The 22,028-nt window shown below is 36.0% G+C and overlaps 1 protein-coding gene across 1 annotated transcript in view; it reads right to left on the minus strand.

Annotated features, from left to right (window-relative positions):
• Positions 1-300: 300 nt before the first annotated feature.
• Positions 301-22,028, minus strand: part of LOC127933439 (proton-coupled folate transporter) — a 38,457-nt gene continuing 16,729 nt past the window's right edge. Inside the window, exons 6-7 of the mRNA XM_052530453.1 lie at positions 21,717-21,873; positions 301-3,238 (exon numbers count right to left, since the gene is read on the minus strand). Coding sequence (XP_052386413.1) covers positions 3,187-3,238; positions 21,717-21,873 — 209 coding nt within the window. The 3' untranslated portion in view covers positions 301-3,186. The remainder of the gene's footprint in view (positions 3,239-21,716; positions 21,874-22,028) is intronic.

Raw genomic sequence — 22,028 nt, forward strand, 5'->3', positions numbered from 1 at the left:
AATAAAGTACACTCTGTATTGCTGGAAGACTTTGTTTGGAACTATTTTGAATGGCAAAATAGTGCAAAAGCAGACAAAATAGACAAACTGTAAAAAAAATGACTGTGATTTTTACAGTTAAAAAAAGTGTATAAATGCTACTGTACAAACTTGTTAACAGCAATTTCCCGTAAAAGTTACAGGGAAAAAATGTCAACTGACTTTCCCAGAATTATCTGCATTGCATTTCAAATTGTGTTTGAATTTTATTTTTTTTCATTGAAATAACTGTTTCTTCCAAAATAATGTCTTATCTGTTATGTTTATTAGGGTTGTATGTTACATATAATGTTGTAAAATTTATGTTTTAAGCATATTTCAGTTTAATGAGTCTCACCATGATGGTGTTTAGTGCTTTTGTGAATCACACTGTGCACCTTGTATGCATTTTATTGAAAGCTGCTTGTGATGGGCTTTAGTTATTCACATTTTTTTTCACAGTCTTTCTGCATTTGGTGATTATTGGTGTATTACAAAGGTACAAAACAGATTTCAGTACTACAACAGGTTGGCATAATAACATTATATCAGTTAATGAAATCACTGTATTTAACTGTACATTTAAAATAAACCCGTAAAACCTAAAACATTACCGTGTTTTTTACGGTATTTTATTGTTTAACTATATTATGTAGAAAAAAAAAATTCTCACACAAAGAAAGTAACATATAAAATTTACGCTAACAGCAGACTAGTACATTTATTAAAGCATCTGTGCAAGTGCCTGCTTAGAGGGGAAGATAATAAGTAATTAAACATAGAAGATACATAACCTGTGGGTTAAATAAACAGTATGGTAAACAGCTGAAGTTGTCTAGTTGTGCTAACTAATTCTTTTTTCTTTTCTTTTTTTTTTCATGTGTTAAAAATTATATGAATTAAATAGTGAAAAATCTAATCTTACAGATTCATAAAATTGGTACAAAATTTGTATTACTTTTTTAACTGCATGTGTAGTATATACAGTATCTAATATAAAGACCATACGTGTGACATATGTGTGTATGTTTAAATGCAAATCTAAAATTAAAAATAATATTTTGTTTATGTGATTAAGATCATGATGAATTAAATGACTTTAACTATGGTTACCAACTAATGGTTAACACACACACAAACACACACTCAAGTACAGTATGTACAATAATTTCAATATAAATTACAATCTAAATATTAATATGTGTGTGTGTGTGTGTAGATTTAAACAGCACCGAAATTCTCATAATCCACAAGTGATATACATTCCCTTGTGTGTGCATTTATTAAATATTGGCTTTATCATGCCATTTATTTCTATTTAACATTTACTAACATATTTAAATTTATTTATTTTTTCCACCTAAAATCTGCACAGAAAATTTGGAAGAACTCAATAATAAATCTTCCAAATTGCAAGATGATAGCATCATGATATCTCTCTTTCCATCTAAAACAGCCTCAATATAGCACTCAATAGGATTCAAATGATATGTTTTGTCGAACACTATTGGCACAGAACCCCCCTGTGGTCAGCACTAATGCAGGCAGTGATGCAATAAAGCCGTAGAAAGTCCTCCACAGTTCCATCCGTCCGTGTAGAATTGTATCGATCAGAGCCACAATTAGGGAAGACTTGAAAAATAATGATTCCATTCTATACTTATGCAGAGATATTACTCGGAGAGATGCTCGGAGATTGAATGGCTTTTTCGACCGCTTCACGATACATGCCAGGCAATTAATGGCATCTTCTATTTCTCATTACAGTGGGTGTCAGCATCAACTGCACCCGGGGCTCAAGGGCAGTGCAGTCTCCTGAAACAAACACAGAGCTGCACCAGCTTTATGATGTGTACATGACACTGCCTCCATTATTTTTGGAGGAACAAAACGGAGTCTCAATTCCAGCACACTCTAAATGGCTTTGTTAGGATTACTCTGCATTTTCAGTTTTCTGAAACGTTTTTGATGCATTTGGTATCAATCTGATCATTTAAATACCATACAATTCAATTTCAGTCACGCTGCACTGCCGTGATTAGATTGATCTTGTCAGCATTTGTACTGGGTACCAATGATAATTACAACTGATGGGAAGCCTTTGCGGTGTGTGTAGCATCAGCTCATAATGAGATTTGCGGTGTGTGTAGCATCAGCTCATAATGAGATTCTCTCCAGCCTAGTTTTGGGAGACGCTGGCCCTCCTCGCTGCTCACTTTGTGCTAGTGCTTTAATGTCTATTTGGATGCATTTGCATGTTTCCAAACTTCCAAAGGCTGTTGAGGGAGCTCTTCTATTCTCATTCCCATCACAATCAGCCAGTCAATTTCAAGCAGCCTCAAGACACTGTTTTACATCATAACGCGGCAGATTTGATTGGGACAAGCTGTAGCAAGAAGTGTCATTCAATGAAATGCTATATTGTCTTGAGTAAAGTTTGAGAAAAGAAATGTATCTTTTCAAAAGTCCATAAACAAGCCTCCCATTTAATCTTTCCTTCTATATTTAGTTCCTTCCCCAACAGACTATCTTTGATTGAAGTTGTGTGGTTGACAGCAGAACCCACATAGTCCTCTGAGTTCTGAGAAAGAAGAGCCACAAAGAGATGTCTGTGGGCCAGCAAATGGAGGAAATACTTTTAAACTCAACTTAAATCTCAACTTAATGGCATGAAATGTATTTCATTTTTGAACGATTCCAGGACTCTGGCCTTTCGGTGTAATTGTAAACGGCTTATCGGGGAGAACAATTCAGGGCAGCATTTTTCATTTACTTCCTCCAATTCTGCAGTTGACCTTTAACCGTTCTAATTTTATTAAGAGGTTATTAACGCTTTCTCACCCCATGCTCAGGCAGACCGCAATGCATTTCAGCTCTCCAAAGAACTCAGGGAAAGCCTTTTCTGCATGATATCATTCTGTGATTTTATATTTTATTATACAGTACTTACATATATTACAAATGAATCTGTTTTAAGTGCAACAGGTGAATGCATTTGAATTACACAATTTTGTTTGTGGTGGAATATGTGCCAGTAAGTGATGTGTTCCTCACGATAAAGAAAATTTTTTTTTTTTTCATGAAGACTTTTAGAGAAGATCAGTTCACCACAGAAAAGCGTGCAATATCCAATCATGGATCCACTTGAATAACCCAGAAGGCGGAGATTCAGTCTGAAAGCACAAGTCGAGGATGAGTGGCTGGCATCTCGCTAATCCACCTAAAAGCCAACAGAGAGACATGTCAGTCACAATAAGAAGAGGTGCCACGAAGCAGAGACACACAACTTCCTTCACAGTATATTTCATTTATATCTCGCTCCTCCAGTGATTTAAGCATGATTTTAACCTGACAAGCATGTTTATTTTTTTACATTTGAAAATAATAACATTTGACCATTTGATCATTTTTTGGAAAGAATGAAAAACCAAATAAATAAATAACTTGTTGTGTGTACTTCAGTGCTGGCTCAGGAATGGCAGCAGGCCACCAGGTGTCATAAATTGGCCATTCATAATTCACATGGAGGTTTATGCAGTGTCAAGGGCAAACTAAAACCTTCCAGTCTCTGTGGCTTTCACTAGCAGCTGAAGTCTTTTCTTGTAGCTCAGTGGGTAAAGAAAAAAACATTTTTATTGCATTTTTGGATAAAATTGTTGGCATGTGCATAGATGCATCTGTTATATGTTTTCCAATGGTATTGCGCCATAACTCCTGCACAGGTCTACTTGCGATAGTTGCAAGTAGAACTGTAATTATAATGATTCATATTTATTTTCATTTAACATTTTAATGTAGTTTAATGTTATTCTTGTATATTTTGGATGTAACTAAATATAAAATTTTTGTGTGTGTTGAGTTTTTTAAATGTAAATATTAATTAAATAATTATGTTAAAAAAATTATAATAACAATTTTTAAAAAATTGCATGTAATGTATGCAAATAACTACATAATACTAAATTATCATTGAATAATGTGAAATATTATACATGCAAAATTAACTGGTATTGCAATAGATTGTAAATAGATTTTATAATATTTTTTGTAATAATTGTAAAATATTTATTTTAATTTAAAATTCTTTTTGGTAACATTTGATAACAACATATTTATTATAACTTATTCATTTTGCTAAAACATTACAGATTGCATTTGCTATATTTGTTTAGAATTATGTTTGTTAGTTCTAAATAGTTTATAGGTTTTTTAAACATTAGCCAACAATGAGCACAACCTGTATACAGCATTACTTCTTATATGTAAACCTGTACATATAATATGGTTTCTCTTTGCATTAATAGCTGAATTTCTTAACATCAATTAATTCATTAGTTAACATGAACAATACCTTTTAAACAGATTGCAATGAGATCCTGCAATTCTCCTCATAAATCGCTTTACCTGTTAAATAATGTTAGTAAAGAGCCTATAGAAATTAGTAAAAGATCAAATAATGGTAAGTGCATAATACATTCTGTAATAATAATAAAAAAAATGTTAGTAAGGAGCCCAAAATAATTAGAAACACATTAACTGATGCTGCAATTATTATTATTATTTTAATTTTTTTTTTCACCAAAATGCTCTATTGCTTTTAAGTGCTGTTCAATGTTTGTTCATGGAAACGAATGGTTTAAGTCATGTTAACACACTTCAAGAATGAGCAGACCTTGAATGTTAAGAAATCTATATGTACATAAAAAAATAAGATAATTAATGTTTTTAAAAAGTGTTATTTTATGTCAGTACACATTAACTAATGCACTGACAAATGTAAAAAAACAAAACAAAACAAAAATAGGTTTAGAAATGCATTAGTGTATTTAGTTAAAATGAACAACGATTAATATTGTTAACCGATCTTGTTCATTGTTGGTTCAAGTTAGCAAATGCATTAATGTTAATATATTTTTTCTTTTTTTGAAAGTACTGTATATTATGTTACAATATAAACATCTAAGTAAATAGAGGAACCATGCTGAATCAGTTTCCCCAAAAAGAGATACTAATGGAGAAAATGGCAGGATGTCAGGCTAGTAAATCTAAGGGTTATCCATAAATTTGTCTAATAGTTTTGACAACAACAGCTGAGTGAATTAGTCATTTGCTTGCAACCTGCAAATTTGCAATCACAAAAAAAAATTACTTTCTTCCATTTTCAGACACATTAATCTAAATCCATCTCCATATCCTGATAAATATCCTAGGTTTGCTTTCCAGGCATGAGCATATGAGAAAAAGCACAGTTATAAGAGCATAATAGTTTTTTTTAATTCTGGGAAAGGTCAATAATAAATATGCAAAAGCCATTTCCAACATGCAATCTCGAAAAGAGACTTTAACAAAGCAGCCCTTGAATGACACTAATTAAACAGGCTGGATCGTGCTGCAGTGTGGACGGCTAATTGTTGTTGTCAGGCTGAGTGCAGGTGTGTCGCACGGCTCAGTCTGGACGCATTTGGCTTTGGCAGACAGTGAGACAGGCCTTTATTTTCATGCCTAATGAGAGGGTACAGGTGCTGAACAGTGTTAGCTGGCCACTGGCATTGTAATTCTCCCAAAGTTTCATTGAATCTCATTGTATGAGCCACACAGAGGTTGAATAGGGCACTAATTGCAAAATCGTATCAGAAATGTTAATCATTTCAACACATTTGAAATCAATATCATCGTACTGTTCCTATGATGCAATAACTAATTAGGTGTTATTATTAAATAACGTGATTTTTTTAATGCATTTATCTGTAAATAATTATTGGAAATAATAATATTTACATAATTATAACAGTTGCATTAACAACAATAGAAAATATAACAAAAAAAATCAATAATAATAATGATGATAACAATAATACAAAAGCAGCTGTTTCAGCTGAATTGTTTAGCGTTTTTGAAATGTAAATAATATTTAATTTATAATAATAATAATAATAATAATAATAATAGTTTTGCTGTTGTTGCTGTTATCATTTCTGTGATTACAATGTTGTTTAATGTGATTTTTGTGTGCTTGGAATGTAGCCAAATGCAACATTTAATGTTTTTGTGTACTGAATGGTTTTGAATTATAAATTGTATATATTATAATTATTAGTGGTGGGCATAGATTATTATTTTTTTTTTATCTAGATTAATCTCACTGTGATCTTGAAATTAATCTAGATTAATCTAGAATAAAATGGCTCATTCGAATTGCGTCACATATTTTTTAACGCACCCATGATTACGGATTCCAGTTGCGTTCCAGGAGCGTTGCGTCTGCAGCAGTGCAGCGATCGTTCACGTACCAAGTAGCAAACTACAAACGCGTCCTGTGTGAAAGCACATCGAGTCTGTGCTGTACCCCATACGTAACACTCATGGACTGCATACACACTGCAGACGGAGTATGTGTGAAATAGGCGTGATCAGGGCCGTAGCTGGGGTCAGCGGGGACCCGGTAAAGGTTGTACCAGTGGGCCCTGTTTGAAATTGTTTAATTTGTATGTTCGTTTATTTTTATTTATTTGTGCTATTTACACAATATTTAAGTTTTTTTTTTTTCAAGTTTGTAGGTGTCAAGGTACAGAAACCTATTAATTAAATGTAAAATAGCACTGGATAGTCCTCAATGTAAAAATTAAATATACAATCAAACCTACATTTATTCAGACACCTTCAACATTTCTTACATTTTTACAGTTTTGCTATATATATATATCTGGTGTCTGAATAATTTTTGGTTTGACTGTTAAAACTACAAAGTAATTCAGTCAAGAGCAGTGAGTGATTTTCATTTTCATTTTCTTGGATCAACATTACAGCAGCCAGCAGCTAAATTAGGCGCGGTCACTTTAAGAGACGATGAACGCATCCAATATAATACACATCCCATTTTTTCCCCTCAACTGTTTACTTTCACTTGAGAAATAACTGACAGTTTTTTCGAGCATAATTTCCAAGGTGGATATTTTGACATATTTTGTATGTATTAGTCGGCACAAGAGCAAAAATAAGCAAATTCAGTGTTCAAGCATTTTGAGACGCCTTTCTCTACGTGAGCCCTGAACACCAGAACACCACGAGTACTGAATTTGGCTCTTTCACATCTTTTTGTTTGTTCAAACTGCGATTTGTATTTGTTCGTTCAGGTGCAGGAGGGACTTCAAGGAGAACTTCGCAGAAGAGAGCTCGGTTCAGTGTCACTGTCCGTGATACGCGGCTCTCTCTCTCGTGCGCACCGAACACAGCGCGCGAGTAACCATCTAATCTGTTCAGCTTCCCCGCGTCTTGTTTTTGGATGCTTTAATGTTTAAATCGACAAGCGGTAAGGCTTAAAAAACATGTGAAAAATAAAAGCTTTCGTAATGATGCGCAGCAGTGGCCCGTCCACTGCCCTGAGCATCTTTTTAGGCTGACCTCAGCCAGTCGGTTATATAAAATATCAAGGTGAAAGTCATCATAGCTTGCTTAGTATAGACCCAGCTCCCAACCCAACTTTGAGAATAGATTTTCTTATTGCCCGATAAGAGTCTGTTAATATATATATTTTATAAAAAATACTAACCATAGCATTTATTATTATTATTCATTTAGAATTATGTATTAAATTAAATGTAAATGAGACTTGGGAGGCCATGGCGAGTATGGTTTCGAGGCCGCGGCTCCAACCACTGCCTTGGCCTCTATGGCTGGACCTCTACTGCAAAATACTTGGGAAAATTGATGGGAATGGACTCGGGCCTGGAGCGGACACTGGGCTTAACTGGGGTTCAAGAGCCCTCCCTGGGCTCATCGGGGATTCAGGAGCCCTCTCTGGGCTCGACAGGGATTCAGGAGCCTCTTCTGGGTTCCGTGGGGAATCAGAAGTCCTCCATGGGCTTGACGGGGAATCAGGAGCCACTCTGGGCTCAAAGGGGAATCAGGAGCCCTCTATGGGCTTAACTGGAGTTTAGGAGCCTCTTCTGGGCTCAACGGGAGATCGGGAGCCTCTTCTGGGCATAACAGGAGATTGGGAGCCTCTTCTGGGCTTAATTTAGGAACAGGAGCCTCTTCTAGGCATAACCAGAGATTGGGAGTCTCTTCTAGGCTCAACGGGAGATCAGGAGCCTCTTCTGGGCATAACAGGAGTTTGGGATTCTCTTCTGGGCATAACTTAGGAACAGGAGCCTCAGCTGGGCATAACAGGAGATCAGGATGCTCAGGGATGGACAGGACCAGGGGAGACACAGGGGATTACAGGCTGGGTGGAACCAGCGAGGACACAGGAGATACAGGGCTTAAGGTCAGAGAGGAGATCTGGAGGTCTCTGGGAAGGGTTGAGGCAAAGGATGGAGTGGGCTCTTTGGAGTGGTATGTGGATGGAGCTGGCTTATGGTGAGCTGGAGCACCAACATGCTTCTGGATGAGAGGAGGATTAGGATCCTCCAAATCAATTAAAAATTTGGAAACAGTTGGATCGAGGACATAATTAATAAATTCTGCTACAGGTCTGCGACAATCGTCAGCAGTCAAAAAGAGAAATAGATCGTCATCTTTTAGTCCCATCAAAGAGTACGTATAATTAATTAATAATTATAGTAATTAATAGTGGAGTCGCTTCAAATCACCAGAGGAAACAGGCTGTTCTTGGTCGTTAGTGCTGTTTATGGTCGTTTGGTGATGGTAGGATATTCTGTAAGGGAGGTGGACTGGAGGCAGGGGTTGAGAGGAATACTGGAATTTATTGAGACCGGCAGAATATGACAGTGGGTTAGAGGTAGATGGATAGAGAATGAGAATACTTGCATTCGGGTAATGCACTTGCCGGATGGGGTGACCAGAGTGGAATATGGTGAGCACACACCTCGGCGATGGTGAGTAATATCAGGTGCTTGACCGAAGAAGCACTGGAGAGTAACTGGAGCCACAGGGAAGAGAAGGCAGATTGGCGAGAAGGTAAACACAAGAAGTAAGTATTAAGGGGAGTCAACTCTAGCAACTATGCAGAGGAATGTTCCGCTGATCAGTCACGAGATCCGACCGCGAGAGGGACTGAGGAGTGAGTATTTATAGTGCAGGGGAATTGATGGGATGACGGTGAACAGGTGCTGGGGATTGGATGATAGGAAGGTGTACAGGTGCAGGAGATGAGTGATTGAGTGAGGGAGTGCACAGTGGATGAAGAGCCTGACTGACTTGCTGTATGACAGTTTTATTGTTGTTAATATTTAAAGTTACATGTAAAGTAAATTAAAAAAGTATTAATTATTAAAATAATAATTATATATATATATATATATATATATATATATATATATATATATATATATATATATATATATATATATATATATATATATATTACATTTTTAATTTTAAATGTAATTTTTTAAATACTGTGTGGTTTCACAATTTTGCTTCAGTTCACAGGTTCATTTAAGGCACGGGGCCATAATCTACACCTGCAAAACTGCCATGCTGTTGTTTTGGCTGAGATAAAGCATAATTATTCATGATTAAAATAGAACAGGAGTTGAAACAACAGACAAAGTCTCAGGGGTCTTGCATATTTAAAGGCAGCCATGTAAAAGACACCCTCTATGCATTCAAAACTGTGCATATGCATACCGCATCTGTCCAATAAAGTCAAGAGTCATCAAACATTAATCTTAACAACACTTTGCAATATAAAAATTAATTTTGAGACATGAAAAATGGGTGCCTTACAAAACCTGAGGTGCAGATGTTAAAGCAGTGTATATTTTGGCCCCAGCACAAATTTATTTTATAATCTCCAGACTGAAACTCTTTCTCATTACAGATTCAAAGCACAAAGCAACACTCATTGTTATGGTGCCGCCATAGTGACCAGACACAAAATTTACTCCAAGGATCTCAAACACTGTACTTCCCTCAAGGCTAATGCCAATACACATTTATTCAGGAAAAAAAAAATAAAGATAAACATAAATAAATAAACAATAAAAACAAGAGGAATGTATTGACCAACTGCCATGCACATTTTAGCTTCAAGCTCTGCAATAAAGGTCCAGCTTGAGTTGTGGATTTGTTTTCATTGAAAGGCAGAATAAATCCACTTTAAATTATCACAAGAGGTTTAGCTAAACTCCATGTACGGATTCAAATGTCAGTCATGTCTATATGAACCTGAATCATGCCACTGCCTACAGTTTTATAGTACTGGTTTAACAGACAATATAGATATGTACATCACTACTGTCCAAAAGTCTGGGGTCAGACATTTTTGTCTGTATGTATGTATTCTTATATTTCATGAGAGCTACACATTCCAAAAAAAGTTGGAACAGGTAGAAATAAGAGGCCAGAAAAGTTAAATCTACATATAAGGAACAGCTGGAGGACCAATTTGCAACTTATTATGTCAATTGGCAACATGATCGGGTATAAAAAGAGCTTCTCAGAGTGGCAGTGTCTCTCAGAAGTCAAGATGGGCAGAGGATCACCAATTCCCCCAATGCTGCGGCGAAAAATAGTGGAGCAATATCAGAAAGGAGTTTCTCAAAGGAAAAACTGCAAAGATTTTGAAGTTATCATCATCTACAGTGCATAATATCATCCAAAGAAGGGTCAAGGCCAGAAAACCATACTGGATGCCATTGATCTTCGGGCCCTTAGACGGCACTGCATCACAACAATGGGAATCACAACATGGGCTCAGGAATACTTCCGGAAAACATTGTTGGTGAACACAATCCACCGTGCCATTCGCCGTTGCCGGCTAATACTCTATAGGCCATATCTAAACATGATCCAGAAGTGCAGCCATTTTCTCTGTGCCAAAGCTCATTTAAAATGGACAAAGTGGAAAACTGTTCTGTGGTCAGACGAATCAAAATTTGAAATTCGTTTGGAAAACTGGGACGCCATGAAATCCGGACTAAAGAGGACAAGGACAACCCAAGTTGTTATCAGCGCTCAGTTCAGAATCCTTTATCTCTGATGGTATGGTGTTGCACATCTAGAAAGGCACCATCAACGCTGAAAGGTATATCCAAGTTCTAGAACTACGTATGCTCCCATCCAGACGTTGTCTCTTTCAGGGAAGACCTTGCATTTTCCCACACTACAATGCCAGAACACATACTGCATCAATTACAACATCATAGCTGCGTAGAAGGATCAAGGTACTGAAATGGTCAGCCTGCAGCCATAGAAAACATTTGGTGCATCATAAAGAGGAAGAAGCGACAAAGAAGACCTAAGACAGTTGAGCAACTAGAAGCCTGTATTAGACAAGAATGGGACAACATTCCTATTGCTAAACTTAAACAACTTGTCTCCTCAGTCTCCAGACATTTGCAAACTATTACAAAAAGATGATGCCACACAGTGGTAAACATGGCCTTGTTCCAACTTTTTTTGAGATGTGTTGATGCCATGAAATTTAAAATCAACCTATTTGTCCTTTAAAATTATTAAAAACAAATTTTTAAACATTTGATATGTCAGCTATGTTGCATTCTGAATAAAATATTGAAATTTGAAACTTCAACATCATTGCATTCTGATTATATTCACAATTTGTACAGTGTCCCAACTTTTTCGGAATCGGGTTTGTACAATAAAAATACATTTACACTTTACACACTTTTTTGTGCAGCACAACTATTACCATCAACTAAGAAGAAGAGGGAAAAGAAGAAGAAAAATGATTCTTCCGCAGCAAATCAGCATATTAGAATGATTTCTGATGGATCATGTGACACTAATGAACGCTGAAAATTTACCATCACAGGAAATATTGCGGACCCCAAACTTTTGATCAATAGTGTATACACATTCTCAGGGAGGAGTTTTACATGGTGGTCAGGGGTGGCCCTGGCCCCCACAAAAATCCGGTTGGTTAAAGTTTGTCGTTGCAACGCTGAAGAACAGAAGGGCTTTTTCAGGTGACGAGTGAGCATATCCCACTAAATGGAAGCAAGCTGATTATAGTCAGCCCTTCTGTAGTTATTTATTTTATTATTTAATACTCATTTAAGATGTAAATTGTAAACATGTATTTATTAGATTATTTTATTTAGTGCACTTGTTAATAGTGCACCATAGATTCAACTTTTTTTTTTTTGCCCCCCCATTTAATGCTCTCGACACACCTGCACATACTTGCACATCTGTGTGAATGAAGTGGGAAAATCTATCCTTCTTGTGCCTCTCTAAAATATAAATGTGAGAAAAAAGGCTTTCTGTCACTTTTTACCTGGATAAGCATCAAAACATCTTCAGAAACTACTGAATTCTTAATGAGTTTTACCTCACAGTCTGTTTCATGGATGACAATCTCCATAAACATCTTGCCACGTTATTCACAGTTCACAGTTACAATCCTGCCACTAAAACACTTTCAAAAAATAGTACTATGTGCTATTACTATGTACTATGTTAAGACAAGCTGCATTAACAGTGTTTGTGACATTGTTGATTGCTGTTGATTATCAAATAAAGTTTGTAAAAATTAACAAAATAATGTATCACAGTACAAAATTCAACCTTACAGTATACAGTATATACAGGTGCATCTCAAAAATTAGAATATCATGGAAAAGTTCTTTATTTTATTTTTTATTTTAAAAAAAGCAAACTTTCTTACATTCTAGATTCATTGCACACAAACGGAAATATTTCAGATTTTTCCTATTTTATTTTCAGTTAGAGGTTTTTGTTTCTCAAAAAATTTGAATATTTTCTCAAAGATCAAAAAAAAAAAAAAAAGATTTACAAAACAGAAATGTTCAAGATCTCCAAAGCAGTTTAAATTATGCATTTAATAATTGGTTGGGGCTCCTTTTGCACAAATTACTGCTTCAGTGCGGCGTGGCATGGAGGCGATCAGCCTGTGGCACTTACTGAAGCCCAGGTTGCTTTAATAGCGGCATTCAGCTCCTCTGTATTGTTTGTCAGATGTTACTTATCTTCCTCTTCACAATAGTCTAAAATCTCCTGGTAGTGTATATTGACTTTGGACTTGATAAAACACAATGGACCAACACCAGCAGACGTCACGGCAACCAAATCATCTCTGAATTCAGAAACTTCACAATGAACTTCAGGCAGCTTGGATTCTGTGCCTCTCCAGTCTTTGGTTTCCAAATGAAATGCTAAATTTACATTCATCTGAAAAGAGGACTTTAGACCACTGAGCAAAAGTCCAGGGCCCGGTTCCCCAAAACGTTCTTATCGCTAAGTAGTTCTTAACCTATCTCTTAACCTTATGGCACGATTTAAGTATACCTTCTGTAAGTCACACTTTCGTAAGGTTGGTCCGGACCATTCGTAAGCTCTCTCTTAGCATTGTTTGAGCTCAAGACGCTACTGTACAGCAGTCTTTAGAAATCAGCGCAGCGAAGTACAAGTCAAACTATGGTATGTTGACAATGTTGTGGCTCAACAATGATTTTATGTTATTTTTTAAGACTCATAATAAATTATGTTCGCAATGGATAAAGGCCTATTTATGAAGTTGACTTTATGTGGCATCAGAACTAATATGGTGGTAATTAGCCTAGGCTTTTTCGTAATGTAATTAAAGCCAATTGACAATCAATTTTTTTGATAATTAAAATCTGGCAAACAATTTGGCTCTAAATGGCTAAGATCTATAAATGGGTTAGCATGGTGGTGTCCAGTAAGCAGCCAACTATGGCGATCCAACGTGTCCTTGTATTGAATCAAAGACGGAGCCGGACGCAGAGCCGTTTAGTCCATGTCAATTTTGTTATTCGGCAAAACTTAAGCCCTTTTGACATTTTTCCTGACGTGGCTTTATTAAAAAAAAATTCGCCTCCCAAGACAGCTCATTATGGAGCTGCTGGACCTTCTCAGACCTGCGCTTGCCAGGCTAACGTGGCGGAATTTAGCTCTGAGCCCTGAAGCCCAGCGCTACTTTTTTTATCTTTCTTTTTTCTTTTTTTCCTACAGAGAGATTCATCGAGGTCGTGGGAGAGGGCTACGACCTAATCAAGACCTCTGTGTGGAGGTGTGTCCACACTGTCACCAACGCCCTTCTGCGCCATGCCGGGGATTGCATCCAGGTGGATGGCACATATCCCTATCGCCAATCCATCAGTGATTGATCAGGCGTACATATCGCGAAAGGGATACACGGCCATAAACGTGCAGGTTATAGTGGACCATAGCGGTGTGATATCTGACCTCATGGCAAGGTCCAGCAAAACTTCAAGTTCCTCTGAGGAGAGGCTTGGTGCCCTTTTTTATGTTGCTTCCCCAGCATATTTTGTATCTAACTCTCTCTCTCTCTCTCTGTTCATTGTAGATAGGTTGCTTTTTATTAAAAACATAAACCAATTGCAATCAATACCACATTAAACATAAGTAACTGCAGCTGCTTGCCAATCAATTCTGATTGTAAAGTACCTTACCATTAATATAAAAGTGTATTATATAATTTTTATAAGTCGTTAAACCCATGTCAAGAAGCGGCACAAGTGGCACAATAGGGTAAGGAGGGGGGATGATTAGCGAGGGATACCCGGTTAGTCTAACCGTCACAACATATGGTGTGAACAAATTACTGACCATTTGATAATTTAATTTTTAGTCTGTATTCTGCTGATAACTTAAAATATGTTAAAATAAATGTTACTATAATAATTTGATGAATATTTCATTTGCATAGAACGTGTTGTCTTTCTTAATGCTGTATTGCACCATCGCGTGAAGTGGAAAATCGTTTCATGAGCAATCGATGCCAACTAATTCAGCACCCTCACTTTGGACAGCGCTCTTGTAATGTCGGACGTAAGAGGCAGCGTGCTAAGAAGCTTCCTAAGGGACACTTCAGGGAACACACTTAGGAACATAAACAACTTTGGTAAGATATATCTTTCGAGGTCTTCTTAGCACGCTAAGAGTGAGCGTTATTGGGAAACCGGGCCCAGTTCTTTTTCTCCTTACCCCAGGTGAAATGCTTTTTTATTTTTATTTTTATTTTTTTCTGGTTCAGGAGTGGCTTGTTTCTAGGAATGTAACAGCTGTAGCCCTGTTCCTGAAGACGTCTAAGTGTGGTGACTCTTGATGGGCTGACTCCGGCAAAGTTCTTGAATCGGATTTTCCTAACAATCTTCCCAAGGCTGTGGTCATCCCTGTTGCTTGTGCACATTATCCTTCCACACTTTTTCCTTCCAGTCAACTTTCTATGGATATATTTTGAGACAGCACTCTGTGAACAGCCAACTCTTTCAGCAATTTTTTATTTATTTATTTATTTTTTGCTTTTTGAGATACTGAATTTTTTATTTCCCTAAACTTTAAGTCGTAACCATCAGAATAATAAATAATATATAATAATAATAATAATAATAATAATAATAACAACATTCACAGTTTGTGTGCAATGAATCTAGAATATAAGAATATTTGCTTTTTTTTTTTTTTTGTTAAATAAAAAAATAAAGACCTTTTCCATGATATTCAATTTTTTTTAAATGCACCTGTATATAAATCAGTCCTGCCTCAAATGGCACACCTGCAGTCTTGCCAACTTGAAATGGCCTTCCATTACAGTCCATGTGGCATTATGTCATCAAAGCAAGGATTCAGAGAAGGCTTAAGGTGACTGGGCCATTGTGTGGTTCTTATGATTTACAAAATCCTACCTCGTTTTGCATTGTGTTGAGTCAAGTGCCACCGTTGTAAACACTCTCTCTAAACGGTACAGCTCTAGTTATGGTGTTTGAGCAGATATAATCACATTCAAAATCCTGTATATGAGGCCAGAGATGAAGGGGAAAGAAAGAGGGCCTAAGAGCTTAAATACAAAAAACTGTTTGAAGTTAGATTTTAACAGACAAACCCTTCATAGTCCCGGTAATTGTGGAGCGTAATGAGAGAGAGGCTTTGATGGATGGATTAAGACCGGTCTTAAGTCTGCAGTCTCCAGAGGCCCTGTGTAAACTCTGATTTGAGTCAGTGGCACCACAGAGGCAGGCTACTCTTACTCACCCACCCGGACTCTGTCATTACCTTTTCTTTTATTCCCTTTTATTTCTAGCTCATCAATATTCCATAGGGTCAGGACCATACATGCTGCAATTCCTCTTCACTGTGACTGACATCCTGAGATGCACAAAAGCACACACACGTGAAATAGAAATGTCCCTGAAGGCTGAGATGGAACAGTGGTGAAGCTCTTGGCACTGATGACAACGAACAAAATAACTAGTGGTTAGTCACAAATCTCTCCGAAAATCCTTTTCATATCGATAAGAGTGGAATTATGCACAGTAGCGAGGGAATGTTCACACCCAAACCGTTCAGGCTTTTATGCAGCCCAGGCTCTCTGGAAGAACTTGCCTTTTACGACATTCTGCAACTTGATTGTGTTGCTTCTTACGCATTTTGCTGCACTTTCAAAGTGAAATGTGCAGTGAGTGGCACAAAAAGCATGTTCAATTTTTTTATCAGAAAAAGATGAACATGAATCTGTTGAATGTATCACAGAAGTCTGGAAATGTAATGTCCGATGAGTGGTGCTAAAAGGTTTCTGCTCTATCATGATTAAAAATAACATACATTAAATCATAGTTTAAACTTAATCAATATCACATGTGAGATGGAAACACATTTGCTGAAGCAACCATGCCATTTTAGCTTTAGCTTCATGTTATTGTACTATTTTATCAAGTGTTGCGATTTGTTTTGGACAACTCTTACCTAATCTCTCTGCATAGCAAGTGCACTTCTGTACCGGGTGAGCTACCGAGCAAGTTTACTTTGTCTGAAAGAAAGTCCATATACACTACCGTTTAAAAGTATAGGGTCAGTAAGATTTTTTTAAAAACCCCTTACATATGAAGTTTACATAAGTGATGAATATGTTGACATGTATAGGTTTACAAATCATGCACTATAGTAGTGTTGGGTATCGAGAACCAGTTTAATTTTAGAAACATTTCCAAATTTTCAAGTACCATGGATTCAATAAGAAACACATTTCAGTTTTACTTAATGATTCCAGAGTGTGCCTTTTAATAAGAACACTGAAGTACAAGAAGATGCAAAAGAGAACTTAATTTGGCACTTGTGTACGGTTTTCGTGCTGCGCACACACAAAAAGCCACCTCTAATATAGTGCTCAAACACTGAATTGATTTATTGAGTTAATGTCAAAAGATCCTTTTAAACACAATCAGTTTTGTCTTAAGTGAACATAACTGGGAAAAAAAGTTTCAGTATATTGGATCAATGAATTTGATCTCAAAGTTTCAGCCTAATAAACCTGCTGCCATCTGTGTCATTGATGTTATTTAATAGTATACAATTTTATTTAGAAATAGAAAACCCATGCATTGTCATTTCCCATGTTATTTCGATTTCTGTACCCTTGTTTATTTGTGCTATTGCCAATTAATATATTTTTTTCTTATTTTATTACTTGTTACTTGGTCGTAATAATGTAAGTTGTAAATAATTCTGTGAGCTGCTGATTTTATTCATGGTATTCAGCTCAGCAGAAGGTTTTGAATAAAGACACATAATACATATTTTAATTGTAAATAATAAAACATTTTACAAATTGTAAATTGTAAATAAATGTTTTACTTTATTACACCTAAAGTAGATTAAAAGTCTAATAATAGTCCTAATCAAAACAAGACCTAACTAACAAGGGGTGTAACATATTTCTAAATGTTTGACTTCATTTTTTTTTATTATTAGTTTTTTTTTTTTTTTTTTTTTTTTTGTACTTGTCGAAATTGAAACTGGGAATTGGTAAGAACCTGTATCAATAAGCAGAATTTTAAATGGAAATCAGAATCGCTAACTTTCTCATAACATTATGCAAGGAACAATGCAAAAATAATCCTTTATTAATCAATAATCTGCTCCTTTCTTTTTAAATTGTGAGAAAAAAAAAAAAAAAGGTTTGCCACTAATGTTTATTTCAGCTGGAAATTGTAGTGGATTGTATGTACTGTATAAGTATGTTTTTGGAGTTTCACAAAAATACAAGTAATGGCAAGTTTTTCCAATGAGCTTATATTGCGTTTATGGGTGCCTTTCTCAAATTCACTCCACACAAATAAAAAAGCCAAATGTCAAAGGGTGTAATTTGAGTTTTCACAAGACAACCTGCAATTTCTGATTTGACACGTATCATTTCCTAGCAGGATAATGGATTAAGTATGGATTAAGAACAGTATGTCTTCCTCTGAATTGCACAGGATTAATAGTGCACTGCTCGGGACGCAGAGGAGACTGCGCAACCCTGAGTGGGCACTGCCTCCGGGAACAGCCCATTAGTGGTGTAATTACAGCCTGGGTGTGATAACCATCCTACACTTCACTACCCACCACACACAGGCTTTATTGCAGGTGTACATTACTTAATGCCTTCATTACCTAAGACAATCACTTAATTATATAGTCTGAGGAAGAACATCAAATGCACGTCAGAATCAATTTGAAGGCTGATAATGGAGGTAGTAGAGCCGTTTATTGCCAACCTGACAAGTGCATCAGTTAGATCAAAGCTTTTTAGGGAACCCCTTGAACGGGTTATTACTGTGATTGCACATAGCAGGTTATCTTTTTTGATCAATGAACTAAAGATACTAGGGATAAAATCCAGGCTGCCAAGAGTGTTAACACTCAAATTTCAATAAACTAGATTTGGTTTTGGATGAAAGTGTCACTTTCTCATACCTTTTATTTAATTAAATGTTTTAGTTAGTTAGTTTAGATGTTTATAAGAAGGGGCTTAAATAGATCAAAGTTTACACTAGAAGAGTTCACACTAAAAATACAAATCTGCCAAAATGTACAGTGCCTTTCAAAAGTTTGGGGCCAGTAAGATTGTTTAAAAGGGGTCATGAACTGAAAAATCTAATTCCCTTCCCTTGTGACATATGGTGAGCTTGAACATTCCAATCAACCAAGATTTGAGATACAACATTTTTTAGGAATATCAGTTTTAGGCTTAAAATCAGGGTTAGGTGCTTCTACACCCTTGATAATCAGCTATCATTACTCACTGATTTTAGGAATAAATTATGGGTAGGGTTAGGTTTAGGGGTAGAGATTGGGTTACGTTTTTTGGGGGGGGGGGCAATAAAGTTGATCCAGGAACATGTCTTACTAGGCAAAATCATGTCGACCTGTGAGGTGAGCATGATTTCAGACCTGTGACATAAAACGTCATCATATTATAAAAACATCCTGTAAGTTTCAGAAATCAAAACTAGTCTAAAAACAGTTTATATTGAAGCCTATCTGCCAAAACAATAGCTTGTGGGATGTGCTGCTCTGTGATTTAATAGAGCGTGTAAACCCTGCCTCTGCAGAAGAAGATCAACGCCTGCTTCTACAGCAATGCCTGTTTAGTCCCGCCCACCAATTCACACACATAGTCTAAATAATGAAAGAGATGAACGCAGGTCTACACAGATCACTATTGTTTTTTTCTGTTATTACAGATAGTTTGATATGAACAGATTTTTGACTTTAATCACAGCAGCGTCTATTTTTTTGAAGGATGTAACAGCGGTATACAGATAAGTGAATAGTGTGAAAAATACTGTTGTTTTTTTTTTCCCAGCGAAACATGGACACATGTTATATTGCAAACTGTAAACACAATCAAAGCTTCAAAAAAGCACGAATAATGGGACCTTTAAAGTAACTCAAATTTGCATTAAAGGTATAAACTATCAATTCGTGCATTCCCTGTAAATTAGGCCCGATGACCATAGTGTTGCTAGCACCATGCTCTAATGTCACATAATGTATTGAGGTTGAGTCAGACATCAAAGTGTGTTTTGGTAAAAGTTCACATTATTTCAATGCACATTATTGTAAGTCTGAGGCCCTTAAACCAGCACAAACCTCAGTGTAGCCACACCGTCCTCCTTTAAAAGTGCGTTATTTCTACAATACTGATATCACCAAATAATAATGACTGACCTTTAAAGAACTTCTAAAGAACTTTAAAGAACATCTTTTTGAAAACATTAATCTACTATTTGAAACTAGACCTTAGTACCTAGATTAAGTTTAGACATTTTTAGAGTGCTCACATCATAGCTATACTACGTCTGGAGAAGAGTAGAAATGGATTAAGATCCCTCTCTCAGTAAATGCCGAAGAATACACAAGAGATGGATCAATATCTAATTTGCCATCCTCTGTATTTCACCACATGACAAATGTAAGTACTTATGTTATGCTATTAGCACACAATATTTCATCTTCTCCAAATATAAAAAATCTAAACCAATGGAGATGCAGACATACTTCAAAGTAAAACACATTTTAGATCTGTTATATATATGGTTTGTAAGTGGCATGCAGCATTGACAAGAGCTTTGCATTAAAAAAAAAAAAATCACATTAGTAACCTGGAAAATAAAATTATTTGGACGCTTATGCTACCATGTTGATTCGACAATGTAAAATCTGGATCTTGAAGCAAAACGTTATTTCAAGAGGAAAAAAAAAAACAAACAAACATTGGAATATATAAAACCTGTACCTGGATGCTTCCACATGACAAACCTCAATGGGTATGAAGGCAATGCCTTTATTTTTGAAAGACAATGCAGTTCAGTCTATTTATGGGAGTATATTAGTAACCACCTATTAATATAAATATTAGTTTTCTATTTTACCCGTGATAAATCTGAAGCACTATTGTGAATTGTAGAAGATAAAAATAAAACACTGATCATGACATATAATTGAAAAACAGATTAGCCAAAAATATATATTTTTTGATGTTCATATTAAAACATGCAATTTGTCAGACTCTGTGCCATGTTTTTTTTATGTGCTCCTGTCCCCATTGTGTTCTTTCCAGGTGTTCCCCGTTGCATTCCCAACAGAATTTCCCAACTGTGCCTTCCTCCCAAACGTTCTTCCTCATCTATTTAAACATCTTAGGGAATTGTTGCTTGCCATAGTCGAGTTGGCTTGCTCACTGGGGGTTTAAGGCACTATTCTTTGTAAAGCTGCTTTTTGAACAATAAGTATTGTGAAAAGCTCTATACAAATTAATTGAATAGATGGGTTCAGTTTGTAGCCCTAATACCTAGAAGAGAATTAGCATTTTTGAGCCATGGCTTCTCTCTGGAATTTCTAATGGGCTTCTCGAGCAAAAGAGTTTTCAATTTATGAATAAAATATGGTCTGCGGATAATATTACCTAAAGAGTCCTGTTTTGCTTTACAACATAAATTACATATAGTCACAACTCACCATTCTGAAACTTTTATGTGGTTTAGAACCATTTCATGTTAGATATGGCAACAGCCACAACATTTTTTGTTCAAGAATAGTTGGACACATACACATAAACATTTTCAACATTCAATATGAAATATCGGGTAAGAATTTGTTTCGGTTTGGTAACTCCTTCTATTCATCAAATAAAAAAAAATTTCATGCTCTTCACAAAAATATTAAGCACCACATCTGTTTTCAATTTTGATATTAATGAGAAATGACACTGAGGACACTGTTTCTGAAAATTCAGCTTTCCCATTACAGAAATAAATTGCAATGTAAAATATATGAAAACAGAAAACAGATATTAGAAATTGTAATAATATCTAACAATATTACTGTTTTTATTGCATTATTTCACCAAATAATGCCTATGTAGGCAGAAAAATCAAAAACAAGTTGTGTTGCATTCACTATATTCAGTTTCCATATAAAAGAATGAATGATTCACTTACTGCAAGAGAATGAGCACTATGAGTGTGAAGACTGCCATGATGATGAAGGGCATCCCGGGAAAGGTTGGCAGGGTCAGGGGGTACAACCCGTTAAAGATCGTAGCAGCAATAAGGATGCAGGTCGCTTCCACTGAGGCCGAGAAGGAGAACATGGCACCTGAGGACATCAACATTAAAGTAAATAAAGACGTGAAACAGACATCTATAGAAAACAGCTGAACCAAAATTAGTGAAAGTGTGTGTGAGTGTCTATTTTAATAAATGTATTTTATTTCAAACATAAACTAACATACTTACATAAAAATGATTTCA

The sequence above is a fragment of the Carassius gibelio genome, chromosome A17, assembly GCF_023724105.1.
Source record: "Carassius gibelio isolate Cgi1373 ecotype wild population from Czech Republic chromosome A17, carGib1.2-hapl.c, whole genome shotgun sequence".
Classification (NCBI taxonomy): domain Eukaryota; kingdom Metazoa; phylum Chordata; class Actinopteri; order Cypriniformes; family Cyprinidae; genus Carassius; species Carassius gibelio.